The sequence below is a fragment of the Lytechinus variegatus genome, chromosome 5 (genome assembly GCF_018143015.1).
Source record: "Lytechinus variegatus isolate NC3 chromosome 5, Lvar_3.0, whole genome shotgun sequence".
Classification (NCBI taxonomy): domain Eukaryota; kingdom Metazoa; phylum Echinodermata; class Echinoidea; order Temnopleuroida; family Toxopneustidae; genus Lytechinus; species Lytechinus variegatus.
In genome coordinates this window covers 14,741,941-14,754,142 of record NC_054744.1, presented here as the reverse complement: position 1 = coordinate 14,754,142, position 12,202 = coordinate 14,741,941, and the positions used below count along the sequence as shown (strand labels likewise).

At 34.8% G+C, this 12,202-nt stretch overlaps 1 protein-coding gene across 2 annotated transcripts; it reads right to left on the bottom strand.

Moving 5' to 3' along the window:
• Positions 1-3,039: 3,039 nt before the first annotated feature.
• LOC121414777 lies at positions 3,040-6,266 on the bottom strand. 2 transcript variants are annotated; one of them, XM_041607833.1, is made up of 4 exons: positions 6,130-6,266; positions 4,550-4,673; positions 3,631-3,761; positions 3,040-3,503 (listed from the first exon to the last, which is right to left on the bottom strand). In XM_041607833.1, exons 2-4 carry the CDS (start codon positions 4,659-4,661, stop codon positions 3,294-3,296), a joined length of 453 nt encoding a protein of 150 aa, XP_041463767.1. In that variant the 5' UTR covers positions 4,662-4,673; positions 6,130-6,266; the 3' UTR covers positions 3,040-3,293. The 2 variants fall into 2 exon arrangements, with proteins under 2 accessions (XP_041463767.1, XP_041463768.1); XM_041607834.1 differs by having other exon boundaries at positions 3,046-3,503; positions 3,631-3,758.
• Between the last annotated feature and the right edge of the window lie 5,936 nt (positions 6,267-12,202).

Sequence of the window (12,202 nt, the reverse complement as noted above, 5' to 3'; positions counted from 1 at the left end):
AATGACGGGAAAAATGAAAATAATTCCTATTCCATATGATGAAATACAGAAGTAATTGTAAGTAGATGACATAATTAGTTCCCTCATTTGCATACCAATTAGGATGTGCCTGTAACCCTTTTGCGAAATCAAGAAAAGCTCATAACTCTTGATTTCACAACTGATTTTGATGACATCGTCAGTGTTATTTTTTTCTCTCTCTTTATTCAAATCAACTTTTTGTTGGGGTGGACCTCCCCTTTAAAGTGACAAAGAGAAAACTTATGACAATCTTGGCTTAAAAATGAACAAAATCGATGATCCAAAGGACAACAAAAATATTTGCTCTGCAAAATCTTTTGGACGGATATAAAGAAGCACCTTCTACAAGCATAGTAAGCAAGACTAGCTATAACAAATTATATAATAATAATACCAACATGCTTATACAGTGCGTCCCACAAAAAACGAAAACGAGATTTATCGATGATTTATCATAACTTAATCACAAATACAATAGACAAATGACCTACCATTTTAAAGCTTAGAATCTCCTCTTTCATCTGAAATTACATTATTTCTCATTCACGCATGAGTGAGCAAAAACAATTTGAAAAGGATATTCCCAAAAGTCACTTGGCGGGCCGTATCTGGGTTTTAAAAAGAAAACCACATTGTTAAAAAGTTCAATATCTGCTCTTTAATTTGATACCTCAATTACAGAAAATGGTCAAGGAATAACAAAGTTCTGGTTGTTTGAAATAAGGCTTGAATTTCAATAATTTCATAAAATGAAGAGGTTTTACAGGCTAGCGTTCAAACTCACTCGACACTCCGTTTTGTTCACGATCAGCCATGCATTAACTCTTTTGTTACCGTGCGATATCTTCTGTGGGAAACTTGTGAAAACACGTTTATTTAATGAAATTATGGAAATACAAGCATTGTTTCGAGGGATCATAACTTTTTTACTTCTTGACCATTTTTTGTGATTAAGGTATCAAATAAAAGAGCAGATATTGAACTTTTTAGTCATGTGACTTTCTTTTTGAAATTTAGATACACCCCGCCAAATGTTGTTCTTTGAATTGTTTTTGCTCACTCATGCGTGAATGAGGAATAATCTACGTAGTACCAGGTGAAAGAGGAGATTCTAAGCTTTACGTTGGTAGGTCATTTGTCTATTTTATTTATGATTAAGTTATGATAAATCATCACTAAATCTCGGTTTCGTTTTTTCTGGGACGCACTGTATAGCGCATATCACTGCCAAATGCGTCCCTATGCGCTTAATTGGATATTATTACCCTGGCTTTAGCCTCGCAGCCTTTTACAGCGCGATGGCATTTCAAGGAATAAATTCCTGCCAGGTACCCATTTACCTCACCTGGGTCGAGTGCAGCACAATGTGGATGAATTTCTTGCTGAAGGAAATTACGCCATGGCTGGGATTCGAACCCACGACCCTCTGTTTCAAAGTCCGAAGACTAATCCACTGGGCCACAACGCTCCACAAATGATGGGGTAAGGTTGGAAACCTTAAACAAAATGTGCATGTCTTTAATACAGTCTGTGTTGATAGGATCAACTCTGTTTAAGCGAATTTTGCAAGAATTATATGTGGAGTGATGTGGCCCAGTGGATGAGTCTCCTGACTTCAAAACAGAGGATCCCGAGTTCGAATCCCAGCCATAGTGCAATATCCTTGATCCACTTTGTGCTGCATTTAACCCATGTGAGGTAGAGGGTACCGGCAGGAAGTAATTCCTTAACAGGAATTCTATTACATTTTATTTTTTAAATTACTGCTTAAAACATACACTAGAAGGACATACATAGGTTAATGTACTTTTTGTAGTTCATACATGAACAAGAACAGATATGCACTGACACAGTATAGGAAGACAATATTACAATTCTAGCAATATTACTGTTCAAATTCTACTAAATCCATATTAAACAGCAAGATAAAAAGAGAAAGATTCACCATGAAACTTCACAAACATACATCATACTCTTATAATTCATAGATATTTGAAAGAGAAAATGTTTGAATGTGTTGGCTGTTAAAAGGGTTAAAAGTTATTACTGTATTATATTGCTACATGAAAGGCGTTGGTCTTTATTGCTATACTTTCTGAAAATGTGCAGCACAATCTTAGAATATACCTTTATATAAATCTAAGAGACATGTATAAACATATATGCTTTTGTCTATTGATGAAAAATGTTTTGGCTTTATAAATATATTTACTTTATACTATACATCTACTTTACACATGGATACAGTTACATTGTCTGGAAAGTATGAAATGTACACCAGATAGATTATAATATCAAACAATAAACTTGTATCTTATCAATGATTTTTATACAATTTTGACATGTACAGCATGTTAATAACTAGGAAAAGTCCAATCAATATTTCAGCACACCGCAGGTAGTCTCTAATTTGTATAAACATATACGGTACATATATATTTTAGCTAGTACATTGGCAAAAAAGTAAAAGTAGCATTCTACAGTAGTATGAAATGAAACTAAACATGTTGTACACAAGGCATTGGAATGGATAGAAGTCTACTAAATACAAATCCATGTTTGTTTGTTTTTACTTAAAGAGTAAAAACATATATAGAATAAAAATATTTAGTATGAATATTAAAAAACAACCATGTGCTTGAAATTGAAAGTTTGGATATTTTCATATTTAAAACCTAGTGAAACAGATGTATAAATCCAAGGTGTCAGCCTCTATTTTCCTCATGGAATGAACAAGACTCTATCCTAGCTACTTGGGTTCAGTATGTACGAGGAATACTATTTGATTAAAGGTAAAGTTCATCCAATTCATTCATTGAATAAATAGAGATTTTTTTATTTCATCACTAGAACACAAACAATTTTATTAGAATTGAAGGTAAAAAATAAAGTTTAGCTCATTTGCACTAAACATATTTTTCCTGTGGTAAAAGTGAATTAAAATTGATTTCACATTTGATGGATATCAGCTTTACTACATGTATCAAGTGTCTGAATTTATTTGTTTTAATTATAAAAAAAATCATGTAATAAAATTATTTTAAAAAAAAACTATGTGTAATCATATGCTCCCTCTTTTGCATACTGGACGTGATGTGAGAAAATAAGCATTTATTATACATCCAATTAATTTTGATTAGATTTTGTCTCGATTCTTTCTCTATTTGTTCAAGTCAGTTCTTGGGGGTGTACTTTGCCTTTAATCTTGTTGAAATAAGTTTCTGAGCTATTTACAGCTCAAGTCTTGATGAGCCTAAACAAGCAAGAAATGCTCAGATATATCCATAAATAACAAACAGACCAAAGACGATGAGTGAGCAAAAGGATGGTGATGCTTTCTGGTTGGCACCATTGCAAAGATTACCATGGCAGCAGTACCAGCATGTCCCCGTGCCAGCTCGCATTGTACATCCTGGATCACAGCTCTGTGAACAGTTCCTTGTCACATAGATCTTCTGATCCATCTTGTATCTCACCGCTTTCTGCAAATTCAACAATGAGTAAAACTTACACTGAAATATGCCTCAATATTTATATTGTTTTACTACCATCTTGAGACTTACTTCAGAAAGAAAAGAAAAAAAACAACTAAAATGGAAATGGACTTACTGTACAAACATTATTGCATGGGATCTTCTCAATGACGGCTATATCCTCTTCGGCCACCAGACTTTCTCCACAATTTGTCACCTCTCCTACTATACCTTGGCAGTTATAGCAGCTGAAGTTATAGAGGTCTACTGGAACATTGAACAAGAAAGAAATACAAGGTATAACATTTGCTCCAATGTCTACTGTACAAATCCTATGGGAATCTCCCAATTCAGCAGTCAACAGGTTAAACTTATTTTGACTCCCAAGCTAAACTAACATTTTCTTTAATTTTACTTAGTTGAAATGCTTTCATATTTCAAATTTTCATATTTCATCTTTTCTCATACATGGATTCACAAATTGATCCCTCTAAAATATAAACACAATCATAGCTTTTGAATATTTACATTTGATAGCCATGAAGAAAACCCATATATGGTAAAGAAGCAGTGCATACATGCATATTTTAGTGTGCATGGTTTTCCTTTGCAATATCAGAGTGTAGGCACACCCTGTAAAATTTTTAAAACATAATGGTGTGTCCCGTACAATGCCTTCATTGCACATCCAATAATTTGGGGGGATGAAATGTCATTCATTTTGGACTGGTTTCTGGTCTAATTCGCACTCTGTAATAGTATGACTCTGTATCCGTGCCTGATGTAGATACAAAAAAACCCTTTTCAATCAAGCAGGGAAAAAAAATTACACAAGGGCTTGGGGCAATTTTGCCCCAGAAACGCTTTAAAGAGCTCTGGAAACTAAAAAAAAGGATCCCTGGAAAATCCCCATTAGTTGCAATGTTAAAGTTATCCAATGTTGCAGATTCAGGTAGTAAGTTGTAAAAAGTAGCCCCTGAAAATCAAAAAAAAATTTTTTTTACCTGCAATCAACAGTTTCTTTCAAATCAAACATGACCAAAACTAAAGTTTACCTTCACTATTAAGGCCATATGTGAATAGATCTGGAACTGTGCTTGTTTCTTCTGTATTAGCTCTGCAAAGTGGCAGCCACATCAACAACACAAAATACAAGGCAGCCATCATTTAATTAGAAATCTAGAATAAGCAAAGTGTGAAATAGAAAACAACTGGTCATAACATTTCTTTGTGAAGTGAGATGTCTGGGTTTTTTTTTAAATCAATCATGAATGTTTCCACTGTATTAGATTTTATACATATGCCAAAAATGAAAGCAAATAATTTGTATATATAGTCATCTGAGTCCTGCTAATATAAAAAAGATAAGTTCCACTTTTAAAATATAAATGGAAAAAAACATGAACAGGGATACCTTCATCTCTTAAGCAAAAATTATTTTCATGACATTTCATGGGTAATCTTTGGCACTCTTAAGATTTTAGATAAAAGTCAACACAAAGAGTCAACAGCCACAGACTTCATATCCATAACACACAGAGTTAGAAATTTATATAAAAATCCAAGTCAAAATTGTTAAAATTTTAAAAACTTAAGTTTATTATGTCTCAGGTCTGACTGAGATTGAGAGGGTCTGCGCAGGGCACCACTCATTTGCGCATGCAATTTCAATGTCAAAATGCGCAGTCTGTGGGTAAAACTGTGACTGCAGTGTGACGATCGAACGGTTCATTTTCAATTTTTTCTGCAGAGGCTGCATCACTAAATGCATAGAAACCTACAACTATTTTTGATTTTAGAGTTATATTCACTTTAATTTCATATATTAAAAAAAAATATATATGAAGATTTTTTAGAAATTGAGGCACAGGGAAATATATTTTTTTTTGCATGATAAATGGAGTGTGTAGCTCTAACGTTAGGACTCCTTCTAGTTCTACATCCGGCGGCAAAATCAAGAGGTGTTCAGAAAACATGGCATGATTTTCGTTTTAGTAATTTTTGTGATATTTTCTTCTTGATCAATGATTTTTAGAATATTTATTACAAATTAGGGTGAGACAATCCGTTCAAATATTAAGATTGTCATAGTTTTATATTGTTTGTAAATGTAAACAAAGTGTGTAAGTTTAGGTCCCCCCCACCCATCATTCATAGTTCATACATACTACATAGGATCTTGATTGTATGATCTCTGCTTTCAATTAAACTAGACCTAACACTACAGTTAGGTCTAATGTTAGTTGTCAAGAAAAATTCTCATCATAAAGTTGACAGACAGTCTTACAACTGGTACAACTGACACAGCACCAAGTAATAGAAAAACACGTAACACTAGCAGTGTAATTTGCGACTGACCCTAGAAATAGCAGCAGCGCTCGTACCGGTACCTTGCTGCAGCTGATGGGAGAACTGAGACGCATCCTACCAACAGACAATCATAGAGTTAAATACGTATGCAGACCATACGGTACCGTCTTACTACTACCGTACTATCCCCATCCACTCCGGAAACGCGCTTCCCGCACACAGACCCCCTCTCCTCTGTGCTGAACGGAGCGCTTCCCCCACTTCGCACACTAACGTTAAGTCTCAGACATTGGAACAGTAAGATTGGTTTTACTGAATACATCACCTTTCTGCAAACTGTAGCAACTGGATATAAATCACTCTCATTTAATCAATGAATCAAGCTTTCAAGGAGAAGGCATCCCAGGAAGGCATCCATTCCGTCGATGTCTTGTATGATCCGGGGGTACCGTACTCTGAGTCTGATCCAGGATCACGGTACTTTGCCATAACACAAAATCATGCTTGCTTCTAATTCTGCATGCACAGCGCTGTGCATGCATGCACTGGATGCGCTGCGTTGGTCGGCCGAGTGTGTCGGATATATGCATAGAGCGACATACCCCGGTGCCCATTGCTATCGTACTTAGATGTGAAAATACTGTACGTATACGTACCCGGTACTCGTACCGTATCTGCCTCAATGACACTATTTATATGATATATATGTATATTATTTGCAGTATTATGAAGAAGGTATCTATATATATATATATATATAGTAACAAAATATGCTGAAGATAAATGGTAATGCTTTCAAAGCTATTTATATGATATATATATATATATCATATAAATAGTGTCATTGAGGCAGATACGGTCGATACGGTACGAGTACCGGGTACGTATACGTAAAGTATTTTCACATCTATTATAACAAATATATTTATGGAAAAAAGAACATAATTACAATGTTGATAATTGAAAAATACATAAATACCCACACACACGTCTTTTCAAAATCTCAAATAAAATATTTTATAAGATATATAAAACATATATTTTTCATATATATATATATAGGCATTATTTCTTTTACCAATAGTAGGCCCCTACAGTACTCGTTTATATTTTTTCTTTGCAGCACTCTACAAGGGGGTCCCATCCGTCACTCTATTCAGACTGCCAAAAAAAGTTAAAGTTTCGCTCACTGATAAGCATGAAAAGAAATGTGTAACGTTTTTTCTGAATGTGTGTTATGATATATATGTATAGGCCAAATTCAGAATAGGAGCAGCGAAACATTGGGTCAAAAAGGGGCCAATTTAGTTAAATTTCAATTCAATTAAAAATTTATTTCAATCAATCAATCATAAAAATACAGATTTATACAAATATTTTTTTTAAGAAAAGTGGGTTTGGGAGCCCCTGGAAGTATTTAATAAGCACATGTGGGTGGACACAACCATGATACAATTAAATACAAATTAATAAAACATTCAGAAAGAGTAAACAACAAATGACATAGAAATACAATGCAAAAAACAATGGGCTAATATAGGGAAAACAAACAAACAAGAATTTAAATCATAGTGACCTATTTGCAGGATTTTCATACTGAGAGAATAATTTATCTTTCAGAATTTTTATAAATTTACTTAGAGTTTTACTTTGTTTAATATCATTCATTCAAATCATTCCATAGCTTGATTCCTCTATACAACGTAAAGAATTTAGGGTGATTTTAGTTCTTGAAAGATATCGGTGAAGATCTGCTGAATGACGCGTGGAGTATGAAAGGTAAGAAGCATTTGTGTTGAAAATATTATTAGAAGTATTTGGCAAGAGATTTGTAAGGTAATTGTACATAAATATATAATGAGAACCAAGTCACAGATTTTCAATATTTTACAATCTAGCTATAACTTTTTTGTGTGACTTAATTTTGAATTATAAACTGTTCGTATTAACTGTTTTTAAAATCGGAAATAATTTATGTAAATGTGTTTTAAATCAATTCCCCCATAGCATACAGCAATAGGTGAGATGGGGGTAAAAACAAAGTAATATAGTGAAATTAAAGCATGTTTTGGTAAGATAAACTTTGCGGAGGACATCAGTACATTTTGATAAGCGAGTACATAAATAATCAATATCAGATTTCCAGGATAGATATTCGTTTATTTTTATACCTAAAAATTGATATTTGATATACCTGACAAATAATCTTGCCATTCATAATAACTGGAGGAGTGTCAGTACCTAGTACTAATTTTTCTAGTTTGTATTCTAAATAGTATACAAATTTAGTCTTTTTTCAACGGGTGCAGTGATAGTTTATTGCATTGTTCAAGCCAGGTAACGACTCTATGAAATTCAATATTTATGGTATTAATGAGAAGTAATATTTTTTGTGAGAAAGAGCAATACTGGTATCAGCAAAGAGTATATGAAATTAAGGATTAAAAAACAATTTACAATGTCATTGATATACAAAAGAAAAAGCAATGGGTCGAGGACGGACCCTTTTGGAACGCCGTGTGATACATGACTGAAATTTGACTTGACACAGTTAATAGACCACAACACTGTGCACGATTTTATAAATAATTTCCAAAACCAATCAAAAGCAAGACCTATAATTCCACAATGTTTCATTTTTAAAAGAAGTTTGTCATAGTTGGCCTTTGGAAATTTGGGTGCCAACTAATATTTTCACCAGATAAACGTTTCTACCAGAAGAAGCTGTGTGTTTCACGGCAATTTAGTTGAGCAAAACCTCTTTGAAGGGATTGATAAAATATATTTTTAGGTTTTATCTATTCCAATTTTGAAATATGATGTTGTAAAACTTACTTAGGGTCAATTCTGGCCCGCCTGATTGCAACTGTTATTTGTACCCATCATGCATGGCCCTGGAAAGCGGGGTGCCTTAATAGGGTAGAAAATCTTGGAGGTGAGTGCTGCGTGTGTTATTTCCATAGGCAGCACACCCTGGAAATCTGGTATGCTAAGTGACAGAAATGTAACCAAAATGACCTCCATTTTAATGAAAACTTTTATTTTTTTTGCTTGTCAAGCACAAGCTCAAAATTTTGCTTGTTTCTTGTGTTGAGACCTGAATTTTTTTATATTCTGAGTCGTTTTTGTAATTAGGAAAAAATGTGTATCTAATCAAAGAACAAGTGCGGGTGCAAAGCGCAAGCTGAAATTTCTAGAATGACCTGAAAGGGGACCTACTTAATCGAATAAGCGAGCGTGAGCTGAAAATCATCCCGACCTATACAAGCACTTTTTGTCAATAAGAGGATGATACTAAAACAATAAGCCTACTGATGCAAAGCACGAGGCCACCCCCTCCCCCCGAAAAAATCCAACCTGAAGTGTTAAGCCTACTTAATTCCTAAAAGAGTATTCAATTTTGAAGCACATTTCATTTTGGAAAAAAATGCATTTCCTACGGGAATTTCATTTTATTTAGTATTCTTTATTTATTTATTTACTTATTTAGTTAGTTAGTTATTAATTATATTACATTTTTTTTGGGGGGGCACTTACCTCGGTTCCACCCCTTCTGACTCAGAATGATAATTGTTTCAGCTTCTGCCCACTTAGCCCTGTCTTAACTGGGCTATTTCAGACTATAATATATTGACCCCCCCCCCCCCCCCCCCCCCCAGATCTCAGCCGTTGATTGCGCGATCGACGCGAAAATTTGCACGCGTGTAGAGCCGGATGTAAACTACAAGACTCTCGATCTATTGTAAAATAAAACAAAAAATAATAATTGCTTATATTTTTTATTAACTACTTTTCCAAATAATCGCATGAAATTTATGTATAAGGTTACCTAAGGTTCAGTTCTAAACGCAGGATCTTCTGTTCCTCTATATGTCCAGCTCCTGGTGATAAACAGTGACGTCTGAAGAATTAGCATAGTCCGGGGGAGGAACCTTATAATCAAATTTTGATTCTGCATGTATAGAAAGTTCATTTTTGGTGAACGTATAAATTTTTGGTGAACATATAAATTTGGTGAACATATAATTTGGTGACCATATAAATTTTTATTTATTTATTTTTTTTTTATTTGGTAAACATATAAATTTTTACGACATGCGCTTACAAAATATTGAGTAATTTCAGAACCCTGGCGCTAATTTGGTCTCAAAAGATGCACAAGACTTGAAAGTAAAAAGTCATTGAGCAGCGCGCCGCGGTTAAACAAATTTGCGCAGCGGGGAAGCGGCGAAATTTGTCAGAGGGAGGGGTCAAATTGGCCCCCTCCCATAAGGTTAAAATATTGGCCGCACTGCAGCTCGATTTGGATTAATATGGAGGACATAATTGTGCCTGTATATGTAAGGGCATAGATTATATTTTGACGGTCATAATCAGGCGCGCCGGAACACTTTCAGTTTTGGGGGGGCAAAATCCCGAAGGGGGCACAATATTTTTGACAGCGTGAGATATCGAAGCGATCGAGCGGGAGAAGGCGTGGGACCCCCCCCCCACGGTAAGGACTTTGTGTAAAAATGGAGTTTAAAAATTACGTTTCTAAGAGAATTCAAAAATAAATTTCTTGAGAATTAAACATAGAATTCACTACGAAAGACTATACTCAGAGTTTATGAGAACCTATGAAATTTACGCGCAAAACGATCGCTTAATTCGGAATGTGGTTTTCGTGTCTGATCAATTAAATTACGTAATACGCTTATATTTACTCAAAATACCAGAAATTACATTTTTCATGCAATATCCTTTCAGAAATATTTATTTATGTACATCTACATACACGGACGATGCGAGAGAGTACAATTATCATAAGTTTCAAGGATTGTATTAAGCAGAAGAAGCGTAACAACAGAAACAAAATACATTCTAATGAATGTCTTTTTAAATTCAAAATGTCATACTGTTCTGACGTGGAAGAACAGTATGACATTTTGCGATAAGCGCTTAAATCCCCATTCTATTTAAATCATTTCTGACCTCAGCATTGGAGAGAGTCCCTGATTATCCATCCATAGGCAAAACGTTTCATATTTTGTAACTGGAGGAAAAAAAGAAATATGACCTGCTTAATTATTGTCTAACAATTTAAAACTTTTCTGAAAATTTAAAACATTACTCGATTTATGTGTTTCCTTTGGCATGTTTTGTATGGCTGGGAAGCACTTTTGGATGACCCCTTCAAAATCTTTTTTCTTTACATATTTTCTGGGGAAAATGTGACCATAACTAGGAAATGATGAATATCAAATTCCAGGAAATATTCATTTGTAAATAATCATGACCTAACAAACTACGGCAGTTCATAATGTACATTATGTAACATAATTATATTATCTAGAAGAAAACAATTACAATCCAACAGCGGATGTGGTTGACGGTACACCATGTGGAGTTTTCGAAAAAAATGGATAGATGAAGTGAAATTGATAGGAGGAAGTAGACAGTAATAGTCGAGTGATTTTTTGTTCAAATGGGCGTAGTCCTGATAAAGACAGTAAACCAGAAAAGGTTGAAGAAGAGGCTTGATTAGTTGATAGATGAGTACTCCTGCTCTGCACTCCATTCGCCGACTCAAGCTAGCATCTTCTCATTTATCCAATAAGCAACTACTCAATCCTCTATAACTCTTTAAACTTTTCGGTTTTACAGCTATTTTCAGATTCTATATGTTGCTCGAGTAACTAGCGTTCACGCGCGTTGGTGATATCGGGTCCGGGGAGCGTTTCATGAAAGGACTTGTAGGACGTTTTATCCGACAAGTCCTGTTTTATCCGACAGTTACTATGGTAACAATGCTTCTCAACCAATCATAATACAGGAAAGTTGTCAGATCTTACAACTTTTCGGAAGAAAATATCATAGTGATGAAACACCACCCCGGTCTGAGCGTTTCTGGGCGACCGCGCGTTTGTTAGCGGACACAGACAGCATGCAAATTTGCCATTCGGTTTTTAGTCTGAAATGTATTTCTTAATAGGCCCCCATTCCACAGAACGGAGACCATTGAAAGACCACTGATAACTTAAAGTTAGTGAGGTCAAGATCTGTGAAATTTGTCATCTCCCTGGAATGGCTCAGAAAGACCCCTCAAAGAACTCTGAAAGACTGATGGATATTTCTTGTCGTACTGTCTTAGACTAGTCCTCTAGAGATCTTTGAATGGTCTTTCAGAGATCTTTATGCAATAAGTGGTCTTTCAGAATTCTTTCCATGGACTTTGCCTGGTCCTTCAATGGTCTTTCAATGATCTCTCATGAGTTTTTCAGTGATCTCCGCAAAAATCTTGAGAGAGACTGCCGAAAGATCAATGAAAGACTATGAAGACCTTTGAAAGTTCATCGAAAGACCGCTGAAAGACTGCTGAAAGACCACTGAAAGGCAATTTTCCTGAAAGACCGTTG

Excerpts from the sequence above, each read along its gene's own strand:
- LOC121414777 (XM_041607833.1), bottom strand. The coding sequence starts at position 4,661 with ATGATGGCTGCCTTGTATTTTGTGTTGTTGATGTGGCTGCCACTTTGC. Across the intron at positions 3,762-4,549 it reads ATATGGCCTTAATAGTGAAG|TAGACCTCTATAACTTCAGC; the intron begins GTAAACTTTAGT and ends TCAATGTTCCAG. Across the intron at positions 3,504-3,630 it reads CATGCAATAATGTTTGTACA|AAAGCGGTGAGATACAAGAT; the intron begins GTAAGTCCATTT and ends TTGAATTTGCAG.